The sequence below is a fragment of the Vombatus ursinus genome, unplaced genomic scaffold (genome assembly GCF_900497805.2).
Source record: "Vombatus ursinus unplaced genomic scaffold, bare-nosed wombat genome assembly UNPS02014935.1, whole genome shotgun sequence".
Taxonomy (NCBI): domain Eukaryota; kingdom Metazoa; phylum Chordata; class Mammalia; order Diprotodontia; family Vombatidae; genus Vombatus; species Vombatus ursinus.
Window position 1 is genome coordinate 1,227,341 of NW_020954713.1, and position 19,957 is coordinate 1,247,297.

The 19,957-nt window shown below is 44.4% G+C and overlaps 1 protein-coding gene across 1 annotated transcript in view; it reads left to right on the forward strand.

Annotated features, from left to right (window-relative positions):
- Positions 1 to 17,777, forward strand: part of RAB11B (RAB11B, member RAS oncogene family) — a 36,790-nt gene extending 19,013 nt beyond the window's left edge. The window contains exons 3-5 of the mRNA XM_027844117.1: positions 5,075 to 5,268; positions 10,625 to 10,705; positions 13,832 to 17,777. Coding sequence (XP_027699918.1) covers positions 5,075 to 5,268; positions 10,625 to 10,705; positions 13,832 to 13,977 — 421 coding nt within the window. The 3' untranslated portion in view covers positions 13,978 to 17,777. The remainder of the gene's footprint in view (positions 1 to 5,074; positions 5,269 to 10,624; positions 10,706 to 13,831) is intronic.
- The last annotated feature ends 2,180 nt before the right edge of the window (positions 17,778 to 19,957 follow it).

Here is a 19,957-nt window from a genome sequence, read left to right on the forward strand (position 1 = left end):
AATAACAATAATATTTTCCTCATTATGCCTAGTTAAACCACAAAATTCTAATTTACAAATTCTCCAGGTTAAAAAATACATTTGTAGACTGGCACCAAGAGGATGAATTTCCCAGAGATAACCAGATGGCCTCACAGGCACTTAGTTTGTACTGTTATGCACTTTTTCATTCTCTGCTTTGGACCATAATTGTTTTCATACATCTCCTTTCCACCTCTTCCCCCCCCCCAAAAAAAAACTCCACTTAGTATATGTTTGTTTAATTTACTTTGTTGAGGCTGCCTCTCAGACATTGGACATAGAGATCAGAACTCCGAAGTTTTTCTCAGCTTGGTTGGACCTGCCAGAGCTTGCTTTTCTCAGATATATCCTTTGAGAATCTGGGGTCACCAGCACATGACACTCTGGCATCAAGGGACTGAAGTAGACATCTTCATGGTTGTAAAGGATCAGATGAGGTACAGGGTGCATGGAAGTACTAAGTCATAAAATGCCATTCAGCACCAAGGCGTTTTTACTCTTAACATCTAGAAAGGGAGGTAAGGTCTATACTAAGTAACGACATTGTAAAGCAGAATGTGATCCAAACACTAGATGACTGAGACAGACTATTAGAAGAGTACAGAGGAGGGAGCAGAGATAATAGGTTCTCAAAACTGGTAGGGACCTTCCTTAAGGTCATCTCATCTCATCCTGCCTCCCACACAGTGAGAATTGCCTCCTCAGCATTCTGGGTAGATAGGCTTGGGTCATGTTTCTGCCTTCTTTCTGTTTTCTGATTAATGATTGAAAGAAATTGAGTCACACTTTTGCCCATTTTCTGAGCACTACTAGATTTCTTACCTTTTTATATTCACACCTGGCTTACTTTTGGTAAGAAGTGAGAAGAATGGGTTCCCTTACTTTTGGTCCCATTGCACAAGGAGTATAGGTGTCAGTGGGACTTTATCGAAGGTCATAGGTCCCTGAGGATCACCTAATCCATCCATCCATCCAATTTAGGAATCCCATCTACAGCATTTCTGACAGGTCTGGCCTCTGCTGGAATACCTATAGTAGAACCTTACAAGGCATCTGTTCCCTTAGGGACCACTTTTCATTGTTAGAATGCTTTTTATATTGAGCCAAAGTCTATCTCTCCATATTTTCTCTGCCTTTTCTCCACTACTCCCACCAGTGGTCCCAGTTGTGTCCTCTTTGCTCATGATAATCAATCAGGCGATTGAAGATCACAATTGTGCCTTTGCTTCCAAATCTTCTTTAATCTTCCTATGACAGTGTCCCTTCCTCAGCCTGGTTGCCCTTCTCTGTTTTGGTTCTGTTGTATATCTCGTCCTAAGAGGGATATTTATAGAGTATAGTAGAACTGTTATCTTCTTTGATTTGAACACTGTAAATATTTTAATTCAGCCTAAGATCACATTTCTGTTTTGGCCAACAATGTTAACCAGCACTTTTGGCTCAAATTGAACTTGCAGTCCAGTAAGACTGCCAGTTCTTTTATATGACCTATTGTTTGGCCACTCTACCCATATCTTTTATTTTTGTCAGCTCATTTTTTTAAACCTAACTTCACATTTATTACTGTTATAATTCATTATCTAGATTCTGTCCATTCCAGACTGTAAAGATCTTTTCCAGTCTCTTTTTGGACTTCTCCTCTTCTGCAGTAGATAAAGGACGCCTTCCTTTTGCTCCTGAGTGAAGATAAAGGCCAGAGACCCTGATGACACATTCTTAATAAGAGGGTACTTGGAAAGCCCTGTCTGCTGAGGACTATAATGTTGTTGCTGGACTAGAGAAATCTTGGTCCTTTTTGAGAGAAAGGAAACTCTTGATTGAATCTTCCCTTCAGCAGGACAGACCAGGTCATTTTGAAGCAAAACACCAGGACAGAATTTTTATAGAGAATCCCTGCTAATAGTAAGAAGCTAATCCCCCCATCTGTGCACCTTATTTCTTTCCTTTTTGAATATGTGCTTGCTGTCAAAGGATCACTTCCTAGATAATAGTAGGTATTCCTGAATGAAAGTCCAGACCCCAGTTTTTAATATCCCACTCCTATGTGAGGGCCCTGTCCTCAATACTTCTACCTCTGCAAGAGGGAAGGACTGACCTGATGTCCTTGAAATTCTTGCCTGGCCTGCAGGCCAGTTATCCAGGCAGCATCCCCAGTTTGATAAGCATAGAGCTACTGGAGCTGTTATGCCAGGGATGTGTCATTTAATCTTATTACCATTATTATTGTGATTGCCATACATCTGAGTAGCTCCTTAGAGTTACAAAAGGCCTTCATTTGATTTTGATGACACTTATGACGTAGACACAACAGGTAATATTTTCCCTAATTTATAGGTGTGGACACTTGAGCCTTAGAAAAGATAAGTGACTTGTCAAAGGTCATATGACTAATAAAATGTGAATGAAACTGAGACTAGGAAATAGTTTTTGAGATCCCTAAGCCAATCTTCTTTCCTCACTGTGATTCTGAATTACTGTTGGAAATATAGACCCACATTGCGGCTTGAGCTTCAGTGATGTTCATATCTAAATATCAGTTCCCCAGTTTGGAAGGGATCCATTCTTTTGCCTGGCTGTAGATGAGCACTGAGTTAGGAGACTTGGGAGGTTTGGCGGGTGGGGCTGGGGGATGTAGAGTAATTCCCTCATTGGCCACAAGACCTGTGATTTCCTATAGACTGAATATATGACTGACCACATTTGAGATGTGAGGGAAAGGGATAAGGGTATGCCAAATATATGCAGAGTAAAATAATTTCACTGGGTGAAGAGGAGAATATTAAACTAGGGAGATTAGAAAAGGCCACATGTAGGACTTGGCACCTGAATTGTGCTTTGAAAGAAGTTAAAGATTCTACAAGTCATAGAAGGAGAGAATATTTCAAATAGGGGATGACCTGCGCAAAGACATGGGAGATGGTGGGAGATGGAAGTTTGTATCTGGAAAACAGCAAGTAGGTCAGAAGCTGATTGTGTGATAATGCATGCAAGGAGGAGTAATGTGAAATTAGTCCAGAAAGCTAGGTTAGAGCCAGCTTGGGAAGGTCTCAGATGCCTCACAGAAGGGGATGTATTTGATTCCAAAGAGAATGGAGAACCCTGACACTTCTTGAGCAAGGCAGTGGAATACCAATTTGATATAGTTTGTGTGGAGGAGGGATTGGAGAGGTGAGGAAGACTAGAGGCAGGGACCAGTTGTAAAGCATGACCATGTGACAGATAATGAGGGTTAGAAATAGACTGGTGGTATGTTCACATTCCCCCTCTGACATTTACTTTTGTGACCCCCCCGGGCCTCAATTTTTTCATCTACATGATGAAGCAAGTGGTCCCTGAGATCTCTCAAAGCTCTGCATCTAAGAATCTACTGCTAAGTGGTTGTTTTCTGAGGAATGGAGCCAGCTCCCAGTTCTTGACCAGAGCAGACATAACCTATGGCTATATCCTTAGGGAAGTAAACAATCATGTATTTCTAAGCTCAGGTAATTAGCTTCCACTGCTTCTCAAGGTTCTTTTGCTGATTTCTGCCTGATGTTTACTAGCTTCCCAAAACCTTGACAACTTTCAGAGTCCAGGTTTTCTGCAGTATCATTATCTGTGTTACCATTCCCTCCTTGGTAGAATGTAAATGTCCCGAGGGCAAGAACTATCTAGTTTTTTGTATCTTTAAGTCCCAGATACTTAGCACCATGGCTCGTACATAGTTGTTATTTAATAAATGCATGTTGAATTGGAAAAAAAAAAAGAAATAGACTGGTGGATATGGAAGTGAAGAGGTGGGGCAGATGTGAAAGATGATAGGATTTGGTAAATGATTAAATATGGGGAGTGAGGGAGAGTGAAGAATCCCAGGATGTGAACAGGGAGGATCCTCCATAGAAATAGGGAAATTAGGAAGTAGGGTAGGTCTTAGGAGAAGATCACAAGTTCTGTTTAGAAACTGTTGAGTTTGAGATCCCTTTGGGATATCCAGGTAGAAATGTCTGGGAGGCTAGCAAGTGGTGATATGTGATTGCGGCTCAGTCTACATAGACTTGGTAGTAATCTGCTTGAAGAGAATAATTTAACCCATGGAAACTGATGAGAGCACAGACTATCCAGAGAGATGAGAGGAGGGCCTCGGATTGGGTCCTGAAGTATAATCATACTTTGAGGGTGGGACATGAATGATAATCACAGGACACCGAGAAGGAAAGGTCAGTCTGGTAGAAGAACCAGGAAAATGCAGCGTCCCAAAAAACCCAAAGAGGAAAATTTGCCTTGGAGGAGGGGGTGGTGAGCAGTGTCAAATGCTGCAGAGTTGTCCTGAAGGCTGAGGCCTGAGAACAGCTTGTTGGATTTAGTAGTTGGTAAGTCATTGGTGCACCCTTGGTAAATGCAATTTCACATGGGTGGTAGGGCAATTGGAAGTCAGATTGCAACAGGCTGAGAAGTAAAGGCATAGTTAGGAGAGGGCTGGGAGTGCATTCTTTTTCTTTGATAGTCTTTAAGTAGAGGCTGAATTAGCACTTCACAGAGGAGGAAACTGAGGTCCAGAGAGGGAGAACAGACAATGAGGTGGGACGTAGCTAGAAATAGAACCTGGTGTTCCTGGCTCCCAGGTTAGGGCTGCAGTTGGTAGAGATTTCTCTTCTAGTATGTGTTGGACTAGATGAGCTCTGAAGTCATGTCCAGCTCAGATTCTATGATTCTGTATGTGCCTGATGAGTAAAATTCCATGTGAGAACAAAGATGTGGGAGAAAATAGCATTATAGTATGGCGTACTTGTCAAAGGAAGTAGTCTTGGGTGGGTGAGGACTCTGGGGACCTTGGTGGAATGGTACCAGGAAGCATGAGAAAGACCTTACTTTTATGGGGCATATTTGAAGCTCTGCGATCATTGGTTTCAGGCAGCCCTTGGTAAGGTAGTTCCTGGTGAGGTTTCTGGGTTTTGCTTTAATCTCTGGTTTTTAAAGAACACATGGTGCTAGAATATAGCTTGAAGCAAAAACCAGACTGGAGTAGGCAGTGTGGTTACTTGGCCAAATTCACGTCCTGCTAATCTTTTCTCAGGTACTACCGAGGGGCTGTGGGAGCCCTGTTGGTCTATGATATTGCCAAGCACCTGACATATGAGAATGTGGAACGTTGGCTGAAAGAACTCCGTGACCATGCTGACAACAACATTGTGATCATGTTGGTGGGGAACAAGAGTGACCTGCGCCACCTCCGTGCCGTGCCTACTGATGAGGCCCGGGCATTTGCAGGTGGGTGGCCTTGGTCTGGGGGCGTTCCAGAAGGTAGGGAACTTGAATCTGGAAGCTTTCTCTGCCCTGCCCTGGGATTAAGCTCAGTGCCTTCAACTCAATTCAACAAATAATTCCTTAATCCTGTGCTGCTGTGCAAGACCCTGTACTAGGTATCTGAATGGGAAGATTAAACATGACTCAGTCTCTGTCATCTTGTAACTTATTATACAATAGCAGGGCAAGATAATAATTCTTTGATCTAGAGTGTTTTAAGATTTACAAAGCACTTGCCTCACAATAACCCTGTGAGGGTAGATAGTACAGTTATAATTATTCCCATTTGATGTATGAGGAAACTAGTGCTCACAGAGGTTGTGACTTGTCTATAATCACAGAGCTGATAGGTGTCGGGGCTAGAATCAAATCCAGGCTCTCTCATCCCTAATTCTGTGCTCTCTCCACTGTGCCTTGTATTTCAGACCTTCCTCTTCTATTTTTCCATAATGTAAAAGATAGTAAAACTGGTCTATTTATGAGAAGCTTTACCCTTGAAAAAAAAAGTTTTCCCTTTGCCCAAAAGAATCTTGTACCTATTAGGGAGCATAAATACTTTTGAGTCGAAAAACTCAGCTAAGTGTATGTGTTAGTCATATGAGCTCTGGGTTAAATTTTAATATAAAGGTATCAGTCTCTATGTGTTGAAGGTCAAGCTTTCTTTTTTCCTCAGAGCCATGTAAATGTATACCTTTCTTGACACAGTTCTAAATAATTCTTCATAGACTAAATCCTAGTTTCCCATTAACTTTGTCTTCTCTTGAATGGCTGGTAATTTTTTAATAGTGGCTTTGCTGAAAGTGCTTTTAGCTTCCAGAGCAGGGCCAACAATACCCTCTAACTCACCCTAAGTTCTGAGTTTGTACCTATCTTACACTCTTTGTCCCACATGCAGTTTTCCTCAAGTATGTGGACTTGGCAAAACCTCCCATCTTGTCTGCTAAGAGGTTGTTGAGTTTGCATTCGGTGATGGTTGTAGGTCAGAGCTTTTCCATGGGGAGTTATCTACCCTGTCAGTAGGGAAGAGAAAGGAGAGAGGAGAAGATTGAATCATAGTTGAGATATTTAAACAGTTGACTCCCAATTAAAGGAGCAGTAATAAGTTTCTTTATCAAGCAAAGATTTCCATACTGAGAACTACTTTGCTTATAGATTCCCATTTCCCACATATTGTTATTATATAGTAGGGCTCTCTGGATAATAGTTATTGGTTATATATTAATGAGTCTCACTTTACAATATACAGACATACATATTTACGTGTGCTTACTGAAGTGTTGTGTAATTACATTAGTGCAGGTGGATAATCCCTATTGATGCAGGTCAAAACCCCTTCAGGACTTAGTCTTAAAAAGTTTCTATGATTGAAAAATTCATCACTCTGAGGACAAGATGGTATTGAGCCTCTCTATACTTAACTGTTTTGGTCCTCAACCCATATCCCTATACACCCCCGGGGCTTGTCGTGGGAGCTTCTTCAGTGTGGTTGGGAGCTGCCAGACCTTCTCACCCACTGACAGAACTTTTGGGATGCCAGGGTCACCTCTATTCCATAAGCAGTGAGTCATTATAGGAAGACTTTCAGAAAGGGTGGTTACTCCCCATAAATCACAACATATGCATAGATGTGTGTTTAAAAAAAAAAAACTAACTAGGCCTGAGATTTCAATGATATACAGAACTCCTGGTAAAATTCCTTCCACCAATGCAGATCAGCCGTACTCTGCAACTTGTATTATTAGAGATTTGTCTAGGTCACTGAAGGTAAGGGTCTTGTTACAGTGACACATCTAATACATGTGAGTGGCAGGACTTGAATTCAGATTTTCCTAACTCCGAGCCTGTCCACTGTGCCAAACTGCCCTTCCAAAGATATGTGTGTGTGTGTGTGTGTATAACATACACATATATATATGCACACACATACACACACACACACACATATGGACAAATGTATGTGTTGCTAGAAATGCATGTAAATATATTGACCCATATAAATTCACATACATTGGAAGCTCCTGTATTCACTGTGAGAGTAAGAGACAGCCTTGTAGGTTTTTTGGGTCCTAAAGGTAAACACAGTATTTAGGGACTCCAGAGTCAATTAGTAAGTCAGTCAACAAACATTTATAATGTGGCCAGAAGCCAGTAGAGGAGGAGAGAGATCTTCAGTGCAGTACAAAGCCCATGAGGAGAGACTGCAGTACAAGAAGGAGAAACAGCCTAGCTGCCCAGAAGCAGAGGGGAGACCGAGCTCATAAAAGGAAGAAATCTCCAAAGATAAGTCATCAGAAGACTGGGGAGGAAGAGAAGAGAGGTCAGTAGCTGCCGTGGCCTGGGAGTCTACAAAGGCTCTTTAGGAATGGGGTCTGCAAACTGAAGAAAGGAAAAGGGGATGCATTGTAAAAGGGCAAGACTCCAAAAGAGTAAAGCTCCTGGGAGTGAGTGCTGAGGATGCAGAAAGAGAGGAGACAAGGAAGAACCTAGATGTAAGCTTTTCACTTTCTGCACCTGCCCACTTACCTTAGGCTCATTGGTCAGCCATGTAGATTAAATCAGATATGGAAACTACGAACAACTAAAAAAAAGTGGGGAAAGTTCTGTGCCACATCCAGTAGCATTCGTGGAACACATGGGCCTTCTACAGAGGAGACTGATAGGATGGTTACAGATCCAGAAAAACCTAGCTGGAGGTGTGCTTAATAACAATGACTGGTAGTGACGACATTAGAGATTTTATGGAACGTGTACAGAAGAAGCTGAACAGAAATAGGGAGAGGAACAGCTGTCTAAAGTCCTTCAGGAGATACTTGAGGGAACATGGTGGTAAAATGGGGCCTTCAGTTAAATTGTAATCACTGAAACGTGCCAGTAGGGAAGTATTTGTACCTTTGTGTTCAGCATTCACATGCATTTGGAAGTTTCATACTTGGAAGTAATGCAGTTTATTTTAGGAGAAAATATCCAACTTGTAGAGATTTGATAAATCTTTTTTTTTCCCCATTATTTGCTCATTTTCCCAGCCTGTTAGTTGATTTTTAACTCTTTGTTAAGGTGCGCCCAGGGTGGAGGGCACACTGTCCCAAGCTTCAGGAGTGTTGTGCAGCTGTTTTCAGAGATACTTCTAGGGACCTGTAAGTTTTCAGTTCTTCCAAGGAGGTATGATCTAAGGAGAGGTGTTTACTACTCTACTGGCCCATGCTCTGGTCCATGACTGATGACAAGCATTCTTTTCTGCCCTGGAACTGAGAGGAGGGTCCCCCCTCCACTGCTGCTGAAAGCTGTGCTATGCTAGTGCTCCTCCTTGCCCTGGAACTGCCACCCAGGACCCAGTCCACGTATGGGCAAAGCAATCGAGTCCTGCCTCAGTGCTAGCAAAAAGACCCCTACAATCTTCTGACCAGTTGTTCAGCCCCTTCACCATTTGTGGGCCAAGAGCTCTGGAAGCAGCCACGGCTGCTGCTGATTCATTCACTCTCAAGGCCTGATCCTGGTTTGCTGGGGCCAGGGCAGTGCTGGCATGGAATGCCCTAGACTGTGCTCCTTTCTCACCTTGGTGTAACAGACCTTTCCTGCTGAACTTCCAAGTTGTCCTGGGCTGGAAATTTGTTTCACTCCGTCTTTTTGTCAGTTCTGCTGCTCTAGAATTTGTTTGGAGTTATTTTTAAAAGATATTTGCAGGGGTTTGGGGAAGAGCTCAGGCAAGTCCCTGCCTTTACTCCACCATCTCGGCCCCGCCTCTGAGATTTGATAAATCTTGATCAGGACATTTTTCCTGGCATAGTGGACTTCGTAGTCAGTCACACTTGGAGTGAAGTCCCACCTCAGATACTCTGGGATACCCTGTACAAAGTTATTTAAGCATTTTTCTTCAACTGTAAAATGGGGATAATATCTCGTATTCACCTCACAGATATCTTATGAGGTTCAAATGAGATAATGAATGTAAGATGCTTTGTCAACTTGTAAAGCTGTACCAAGGATGACATGGAGGTTGGGAGCCTGAGTTATGAATAGTGGTTCCTTAGAAAGTAATAGGAAAGCTAGGAAGATTTTGGGGAAAGATGAGTTGTGTTTTTCAGGATCTCGAGTTTGAGATGCCTCTGAGATGTCCAGAAGGCAGTTGATAATGGAGGACTAGGGTTAGTAAAGAGGTAAGGGCTAGACAAATAGATCTGGGAATTATCTGTATAAAGGTGCCATTTGAACCCGTGGGAGCTGATGAGATCACCAAGCAAGATAATGAAGAGGGAGAAGAGAAGAGGGTTCGGGACAGACCCTTTGAGGACACCTGTGGTTAGTGGGAATGTCCTGGAGGAAGATCCAGCAAAGGAGAATGAAAAGGAACTGTCAGATGGGAGAACCAGGAAAAAGCAGTGTCATGAAAATCTGGATAGGAAAGAGAGGGAGATCAACAGTGTCAGGTGCTGTGGCTGAGTAAAGAAGGTATTCAGATTGTGATTAGAATAAGTTTTGGCAATTAAATAATCATTGATGACTTTGGAGAGAGCAATTTCAACTGAATGATGAGATTGGAAGCAAGATTGCAGAAGATTTAGAAGTAAACAAGCGTAGAAGCAACTAATTGTAGACAGCTTTCTCAAGGAGTTTAGTGGAAAAGATGAAGAGAATTATAGGGCAGTAGCTGGCATGGTAGGATCAATGAGGGGTTTTTAAGGATGGGGAAGATATAGGCATGTTTGTAGGCAGCAGAACAGGAGCCAGTAGATGGAGATTGAATATTATAGAGAAAATGGAGACGATAGAGTGAGCAGTCTGTTGGAGAAAACAGAAGATGATGCAGTCAAGGGTGCATGGAAAGGGGTGTGCCTTGGGAAGGAGAAAGTCCACTTCTTGGTGTGAGAGAGGGGTGAAGGAAGACACAGGAGATGTCTGAATAAGGAGTAGGGGGAAAGAGGGATCTCTTAACAAATGGCCTCAGTTTTTTCAGGGAAGTATGAGTCAAGGTTCTCAGATAAGAAGGTGGGGAGAAAGTGGTGCTCCAGAAGGAGAGGGTCTGGAATAGCCACAGTCATGAGTGGAACAACAAATGGATAGAAAAGCATTGCCTTCCAACAATGAGGGCCCAGGTGAGCTTATATAACATAAATTTGTGGTGCTCCCAGTTTGTGATTTCTTCCAGTGCCATGCAGAGCAAAGGCCGTCATGCTGTGAGCAAGCCAAGGTTGGGGTTAGAGGGCAGAATTGGCATCAGGGGATTGTGTAAAACTGAACTAATTCACTAAGAGGTCATGGTAAGGAAGGGAGGATGTTAGGATGTTCACAGGCACTAACTAGAATTACCTTCTCTTTGTTTCAGAGAAAAACAATTTGTCTTTTATTGAGACATCTGCGTTGGATTCAACCAATGTGGAAGAAGCCTTTAAGAACATTCTCACAGGTGAGCTGTGCCTTAGCCTGGGATGGGCGTGGCAGGGCTGATTAAACCTTGGCCTGAAGCAGGAATCCAGGAAGCAATTCGATGGTTTTAGTGGCAGAAATTATGAATAGCTCATACATCATCTATAGCCCCTTCTCCTTACAAAGTGCTTTTTATCCAGTAACTCGTTTATTCACTGATGTATTCTAAGAATTAAGAACACACACTTTTAGTCACTAAAAATAGCTTTGCAAAGTCAAAAGAGCTGTGGCCTGGAGAATCAGGAGACATGGGTTCTAGTGCTAGGGATGCCCCCAGGTCTACATATGACCTAAGGTAAATCTCTTTCTTTCTTTATAAAGTAAGGGTTTGAACTAGGTGGTTTTTGAGGATCCCTTCCAGCTCTAACATTCTTGGAAATTCTGTAATAAGAAATGCACCATATTGCTATATTATGGTCAGTATGGAGAGAGGGAATGGGAGGAAGAGAGAAAAGACTGTAGGTAAGGTAAAAAGGGAGAAGGGAAAAAAAGTGCAGGGGGAACATGGTAGTTTAGAAAAACATTTTCCTGGGGAAATCTAAGCACCTCGGTGGCACTGTGGCTAGAGTGCTAGTCCTGGAGTCAGGAAAATCTGAGTTTAGATGTGGTCTCAGGCACTAGCTCTGTGACCCTGGGCAAGTCACTTATCCCTATTTGCCTCAGTTTCCTTATTCTGTCAAATGAGCTGGAGAAGGAAATGTCAAACTGCTCCAATATCTTTGCCAAGAAAACCCCAAATAGGATCACAAAGAGTCGGACACAACTGAACAACAACAACATGGGGAAATAGCTAGTCTGCTCTTGTTTCGAGGCTTTACTTTCAAAAGTAAAGCTTCAATATTTATATTTAACAAAAAGTTTTTAAAAATTTTAAGTGACTTAGGTTTTTAGGAATTTTAAGCTATAAAAGTCCCTTTGACATTCAAAAGAGTTCAGATTGCTGGATCATCCAGAGGTTAATACTGCTTTTTAAAAAATGACTGAAAGTTATATTTAGAAATAGCACTTGTTTAATTGTTTGAAAGTTTCCCCCATCTTCCCTCTTCCCCATTCCCCCCCTCCTTCTCCAATCAAGTGTTTGGGTTTGATTGGTTCCAGTGGGAACCAGCAGCAAATTTGTTGGCAGAAAGCCACCTCTAGAGGTTTTAGGTACTTGTTCACAACTCTGCAGCTGCTTACATCAGATCCCTAGAAATTCTTCTCTGAATGGGATAGTCATAGTAATTCTCTAGGTGTGGAGTTACTGTAAAGCTGTAGGATATAGTCAGAATAGTATTTTCTCATAGATTTTTGATGACATTATGCTAATATACGGATGTAAGTATACTGTAGTATAGTATAGTATTAGTGTAGTATACAGCCCATTGTTCGTCCCTGGTTTAGATGCCATGAATACATTTAGGTCCAGGAAGTGGAGATAGGAGGTGATCATGGTAAACACGCTGTTCTGCAAAAGCAGTAGACAGACTGTATCACTACCTGAGAGATCCAGGTAATTGTCCTGTCTGTATTTGACAATCAGAGCCTAAGTGGCTCCAGCCGATGGAATGTACTGTTACTGGGAGGGTGGTAAGGGCAGAAGTAGGGTGCTACCTATTACAGAGGTATGCCCAAGTAGGACAACTCTCTGTCAGTTTTCTAATACATTTAGGTAACTTGGCAAGTAAGTAATTATCTAAAGCATAACTCAGGGGGAAATGAAAGCTAAGGGTTGGTGGGAGCCTGGGAGCAGCCAGAAGTTGGAGGGGATTCAGTGAATGGGATGTGGAGGCTGTGGCATTCCCAGCCCTTTGTACCTTGTCCCACATGCAGCAAAAATCATTTCAACTGTGCTGTTACTGCCAGAAACTCACTGCTCTTCTGGGATGCCAGAATTAGTTATGTAACCCAGCATGTTTTATTGCCAGAGAAAGTCATATTGTGGTGGGAGGTCATATCTGTAGGATTCTGTTACCAGTGCCTGTGTTACCATTAGGGTTATGCTACCTACCCCTTGGGGTAGGAAGGACAGGAGCCAACCAGATTAGACAGCGCTGGCCCCTGGGAGAAGAGAGTGAGAGTGATCCAGAACTGCCTTTGGGTCCTGAGACTGGCCCCATCCCCATCCTCAGCCTCCCTCCAGGAAGCCCCTGGCACGAGGAATCATGGGGGAGGGAGTTGTGCCACCCTACCCCAGACCTGACCACATATGTGTTCAGTGGGGTGACAGACAAGTCTAGGTGAAGCCCCAGTTGCCATAACCCAGGAGGGTATATCAATTCCCTCTCCCAGGACCCCATTGCTGTTTTTACTAAACAGCTAACTGCTTTGTGGTTCAGCCATCTCAGAAACAAAGAAACAAACAAAAAAAGCCCTTCCAGGTAGGTGGTATTATTATCCCCATTTTACAGTTGAAGAAATTGAGGCAAACAGAGGTTAAGTGACTGGCTCAGGATCCCTTCCACATATGTCCTTTTGTTTCCCCTAAGGCTAACTTAGCATAACATACTTGAAGTATGTATGAGAAGCACCTGACCTGTTAATGCACGAATTCCTCAAGTTCCCTGGTGAATAGAGGGAGACAAAAACAAGAAGCCTATCCTATTGTTGGAAAGTTGAGGGGCAGCTAGGTGGCGCAGTGGATAGAGCACCAGCCCTGGATTCAGAAGGACCTGAGTTCAAATGTGGCCTCAGACACATAACACTTACTAGCTGTGTGACCCTGCGCAAGTCACTTAACCCCATTGCCTAACCAAGATAAAGTAAAAATAACATAAAAAGGAAAGTTGAGGCATAGATGAAGGAAGAATGGAAGTTCTGTGTGTTGGAACTGAGAACGAATCCCATCTTCACTGAAAGTTGGTGTTAAGGTTGGGAGTGATGGCCCCTAACAGCTCTGCTCCAGGGGCTGCTTGAATTTATGGAAAGGGAAAGAGGGGGTCACCAGGACAGCATCTCTCTGTGTGCCTGGGCTCCCTCTCTGCTTAGGTGTGTTTCTGCTTCTTGTCTGGAACCAGGGACAAAATGTGTAGCGCTATGGGGCACAGCTTTGATCTGTGCGTTTTCTTCTGCTGACCTTGGCAGGTCCCTTTCCTACTCTGCTAACCCAAAGTCTGTATGCCCACAGAGATTTACCGCATCGTATCCCAGAAGCAGATTGCTGACCGCTCTGCACATGATGAATCTCCTGGCAACAACGTGGTAGACATCAGTGTCCCCCCCACCACTGATGGACAGAAATCCAACAAACTCCAGTGCTGCCAGAACCTGTGACCACCTGCGCCCAGAAGCGCCTTCCCTGCCTGCCCTTACCTCGCTGTGCTTCAGTTAGAAACGCGTGTGCACGTCTTTGCAGTTATCTCCTGTGATTCAGTGACTCTTTGTCATCCTCGTTTCTTCCCCCATCCCCAACGTCCATTTTCCAGCATTAACTGTAGGCCTAACCCCCCTTTCCTCTCAGGCTCCCAGGGGAGTGGGCTGACCTTGGGCCTGGTTGTACAGATTCTGCCCCTCAGAGGGTGAGCCCTGGCTGCTCCCCTGGGCAGTGCCACTTGGTTGTCTAGTGATTGGTGGGAGGAGAAGGAGGAACCAAGACCTCATTTATCACGGCTGAAGAAAGACATACCTACACTGATTTGCTTTTGCATTTAGCCCAACTTTTTCTTAGACTCTTAGATCTCTGGGGAAGATGGGGAGCAGGGAAGGGAGGAGGTGTGCTGAAATTAAAGAGGGAAAAAATCTTTTCCTCAGATGTCCTGTTGTGTCCAGTTGGGATCCTGCGATGAGCATTGGGGTTCTCATTTGGTGGTGGAAGACCCATGGTGACACAATCCCCAGATTTTCCTCCCTCTCGTGGCTAGCCTCTGGGCCTGGTCCTAGGGAGAGTCATTACTGGGTACCTCTTGCCCCAGGAAGGAGGCTCAGGAGCCCAGGGGCAGGCTGAGATGATGGAATGATTTGTCAGCCACCAGAGAGAATCCTCTTCCTTAACCAGAGCATCCAGCAAGTGCCGGGCCTTCCTTTGTGGCCTCTCCCTCCTGTCCCAGAACCCCGACCAGCTTCAGCCTGTGCAGGCCCTTGGTAATCTCCTTTCTGCCCACAGCTCCCTCTCCAACCTGCCATCTTGCCTGAGACCCATTTGCAAGGGAAGCAATATTCTCATGTTTTGTATATAACTGCACTTAGAGTTTTTGGGTTTTGTTATTGTAGAAAAACATGGATTCTTTATACATTTTGTAAGATTTATGCCAAATCATAGCATCTCAACCCTTTCCCTCACCCTTTCATTCTTTAACAGTTGACTCTCATGGGCTATAATTTTTCTCGACCTTTACTAAAATGTATGATTCTATTTCCTGTATGCAACTGTGTTCCTTCGCCCTTTTCTCATTTCCTCAGTGCCAGGATGCTATTTGCAACAGTTATACTTTTCCTGATGCCAACTAGCCTCAGCAGCAATCTTGACCACTTCGCGTCTTTGTCTGATACAACAAGAGAAACCAGATCACGCTCCCATTTTCTAGAGGGTCAGGCTAAAGTTGGTGATGGTCCAGCCAGGCAATCAGCTTGCCCCAGCCATGTGTGCTTGTTTGCATGGTACGCTGAGGTTAGCCAAAGGAAGAGGGAGGACAGTTTAGCTGTGCCTCTGAGCATGTTGGCTGTAGGCAGACGAGTGTCATATGCTCTCGCTGGGGTAGGATGCCCTACCCCATCCCCTTTGCACATTAGAACCTTGTGCTAGTGGTACAACCAGCATCTCCTGAATGGGTGACAGGGGAAAAGTGGAGCTAACATTCCAGGCATTGTTTGAAAGCTAGCTTTCGGAATAAGACGGAGGGGTTTTTCTTCCAATTGTGCATGTAAAAGACAAAGACATCTTCCCAGGGTTAGTTGATAACCTGTTGGAGTTACTGTGGGATCCTTGCCAAGTGAGAACTAGTTGTTCTGGAGCATTTAACCTTCAAGGTTTGTGTCCTCTGGTTTCAGGAGGGTGTCCAGGGCCCTAGCCTTGTTGCTGTTCTACATGGAAGGATTTCATTGATGGGTCTTCTAGGCTGATGTGGGGCTTGGGTTTCAGCCAGATGCCAGCTTCAGAGCACAAGTTGCTGCATGACTGGAGATGAAGTCTCTTCCTTACATGGAGTGCAAGGTATCAGAGGTCCCAGTATTGGCAGCAGCGTTTTGGAAGTGGCTGGAATAGAATGGATGAGGGTCTATCCGTGTTTTGGAGTCAGTGACTCTGTACTTTCACTGGCCTTAGAGGCAAGGCAGGGCCTTAATCTCTGCTCTGTTGGCTTAAAAATAGGCACTGTATATGCCCTTTGGTGTAGTTTCCTCTTCCTTGTCATCCCTGGGCTGCTTTTAATGTACTGGTCTTGTAAGTTTACAGGGAGTTTGCTCTTCATCAAGAAAAGCAAGTGATCTCTGGGCAGGGGAGGTAAGGGAGGAGCCACTCGGGAGTCATTCATCTTCTTGTTGGCCTCACAAACTGCCCTTCCTTTGAGGAGGAGTCAGGCTAGGAAATACAGCTTTTTTCCTTTGAAGTGCCCTGCTCCATGCCACCATGAAAGTTCAGGCTGGGGCAGTATATTTAGTACTCCCAGGCCTTATTCAAAGTCCCTTGACTTGCTTCTCAGCTCTACAGCAGGAAATTGTTCCAGCCCTCAACAATTAAATTGGGTCTTTCCCTTCTGCCCCAAAGCTTGAGCTGAGACTGTAACTTCTTAGTATGGGTTGGTGGAAATTTTAACTTGGTGACATTCCAGGGCCCCCAAAACTCCAGGAGTCTGCTGCTGCTGCTGCTGGCCCTGGGTAGGAAGGACTGTTGAAACTAGAACTGTTCAACTCAGTCCTTCAGCCTGCCTTTCTGAGATTTCTAGGAAGATGTAGAAATGCTTTTGTGGTTGTGGCAGGGGTGGAGTTCTGGGACATATACAGGCACATTAATTATTCAGGATTCAAGCTCCCAAGACACCACCAAGTTTCTGACAGCTTATCTAACAGCCTAATGACCACCCCTTCTCTTTCAGGCCAGGGCCAGTATCACAGAAAGGGAAGATGGATTCTGGATAACCCTTCTAGGTTATGACTTCCTTTGACTAAATTATTCAAGTTTCACCAGCTTAGAGGCCTTCATACTACAGCCATGTTCCAGGGCAGTGTGAAATGACTCTTAGCTATCCTGTCCCGGACATCTGTCTTCCAGGACCCTGCTGCTGCTATCTGGTTTCTTGCCTGGGGTGAAGATTAAGGCCTTTTATTTTTTCTTGGCCTCTTCTTTCATTATCCCTGTGGATAATCCAAGTTAGGAGTAGGATCCCAGCTAGCCTTGGCCATGAGACAAGCAGGCCTGGGTCCACCTGGTGCCTTCTGCTTCAGAGTTGGGGTTGCCCTTTTCCCACCTCTTCCTTGGCATCATTGGTCCTTCCACTTTGGTAGCATACTAAGTCTGCTACCTGCCGACTTTCTTTGGCAGCTAACTTGCATCTAGGTGTTTATGAAAGTTATTGCCTAGGAGAAGAGACTTCTGACCGAAGTGGCATAGGGCAGAAAATGTGAGTCATGTGGCTTGAGACATGCCCCTGAGTTCTGAGGGATTCAACATTCTAGCTCATGGGCAGTTCTGGAAGATGCTTTATTTTTTTGGAATGACAGGCTGGCAAGCCATCAAGGGCCCTGAGCCAGTGAACAGCAACTAAGAGGAAGTATGCTTGGGGTGGGGAAACTGACCAGAATCCCCTACTCTACCCCTCCAACACCCACCTACTGGGATTACGGGTAGAATGACTAAGCTAGCCGTAGGGAGTCTTCCTGACATAGGTCAAATCTCTGGGTGTGGTTAGGTTGGTCAATAGTGGACATTGCTGAGTAATTGCTATGCTGCAAACGGGCTTCGTCTGCATGGGAAAGCCAGGGCTAGTGCAGACCTCTGTTCATTCATATCTCTGTCTCTTCTTCCACTCCACAGCACTTGTGTTTAGTTCAGTGCAACCTTCTTTGTAAATAGAGCCCCGCATCCCTGGATTTGTGCATGGTTTTTCTGTGTTGTGGATATAAAGATTGCCATACCAAAGTGTCTGTCTCCACCGAGTCCTTCTCTCTCATAGAGGGGGGGTGGGAGGGGGGGGGGGGAGGGAAGGTGATGGTGATGAGACAAGGGGATTAGATGGAAGGGATGGTTAAGCTGCTCCAGATAGTTTGAAACAGGTCTTGGTTGAGTTGCTCAGTCCTTAAGGTGTACAGTTACGCCTGGGCCAGATAATGTGTAAATCTGACCACTCCATTTTCAGGAATACTTTCTGGATTGGCCAGAATGCACCCAACACTCCTCCTAGGGGTCCTTTTTTTCCTCTAGACTTGAAAGCTGGCAGTGGTAGAAGACTCTTCCTGAGTCTTTCAGGATGGCTTTGCTCTTCCTGGAATTGTACCTACTGCAGAAAATGCCATTTGAACTCTCCTGCCTGATTGTGCGTTCAATAGCTGGCCAGCCTGGGAACAACTTAGACTGCTTCTAGCCCCACATGAAGAAAGGAGGTTTCTCTCTGTCAGCTCCTGAAGGGTGATGGTTTGGGACACTGAGTTGAGGTCAGGTCACAAAAATTTGGAACTGCCATCCTCAGCAGAGCCCCCACTTCCCCAGGAAAACATGCCACTGCCTTTACTCTTGAGATTGTCCATGATTTGCTATAATTCCTTGAAGAAACCAAGTTGTCTGGAGTTAGAGGCTGACAGCTACCAGGAGCATCTCCCCACCCCCTGCAAAGGTGGGACATACAGGTAAGATTGGGGTTTCATCCACCAATCTAGAATAATTTTCCATAAAGGCCAGGATTGCCAATTTGGATTTTTTTGTAGACTAGTTAAATTGATTTCCAGTTTCCTGTCATCTGATGCGTCCCCCTTACCTTTACTAGCCAGTCATCTCAAATGGGTGTGATGGAGCTCAAGTGCTGGAGCAGGAGTGTTGGCCCATTACTTGTCCTGAGAACACTTTGGAGTAGAAGACTTTCCTTCTAAGGGTGGGACTGGGTGTGTTATCATTGTAATAAAAAGTTAACTTATTTCCATAGTACTTTTATCAGAGCATAAGCAACTAATGAGATGTTTTAAGGATTTAGAGCAAGAGTTCTTAACCTGTGGGGATCTGTGAACTTAAAATAATAATCATCAATATAATTGGTTTCTTTTGTAAAACTACATTTTATGCAATTAAAAACCTTATTCTGAAAAAGGATTCATAAACTTCACCAGACTGCCAAATGGTCCACAATGATACAAAAAAAGGTTAAGAACCCCTGCTTTACAGTTTAGGATTTAGGAATACTGCTTCAAAGTTTGCAAAGCATTTGATACATATATTACTTGATCTTGACAATATGGAATTGGCAACATCCCCATTTTACAGATGAAACAGGCTCAGAAGTTGTGACTCTCTGCTGGGATCATATAGTAAGAATTTGAGGTGGCATTTGACCTTGGGTCTTCCTGACTTTATCTATAAATTCTTCTACTACAAGAGAACACTGCTTTTAGAGATGAGGAAAGAGTCCTGGAGAGATTGTGACTTGTCCAGGGTTACAGGAGTAATAAAGAGGAGTAGCAGGGTGACAATTTGAACCTTGGTCCACTGCATCCAACTGCTACTTCGCAGAATGAAGCTGCCCGAAAAGGGCCCTTGTCATGATCTCTGCCTGCCGTATGTTATTGGGCCTGGGATTTATTCGGATAGGAGAAGAAGCCACAGGAGCTGAAGGTGTGGAGGGAGGACTATAATGCTATGGAAGTAAAAAGGTGTTTGAATCGCTTCCTTTTAGCCCAGAATCTAAAACCACTGGTTCTGAACCACCATAAAGCCCTTCCAGGGAGATCATTCTAACGTGGGAAGCATTCTGTAAACCTTTTAAAGCGCTATGAAAAAGCGAGCTGCAGATATCATCATGATGTTTATGACAGCCGGGAGAAAAAGTTGGTCAGTAGACAGTCTTCGGAGGCCCCAGAGAAAGTAACTTGCCAGACGTCACGCACTCCAAGTAACAGACGTGGCTTGAACCCAAGTCTAGTGGACAGATCTCTTCCAGCCAGGCTTCTTGGACTGCTCCATGCCCTACTCCTCCCGGCCCTTCTGAGCAGGCGCGTGCGGTCCCGTTCTAATTGCAGTTGCTCCAAGATTTCCCGGACCTGGGGGTGGAGCCTCATGCGCGGGGCGGAGACATCGGGCGACCGGGCGCGAGCAACCGTCCGTGACGCTTTCCAC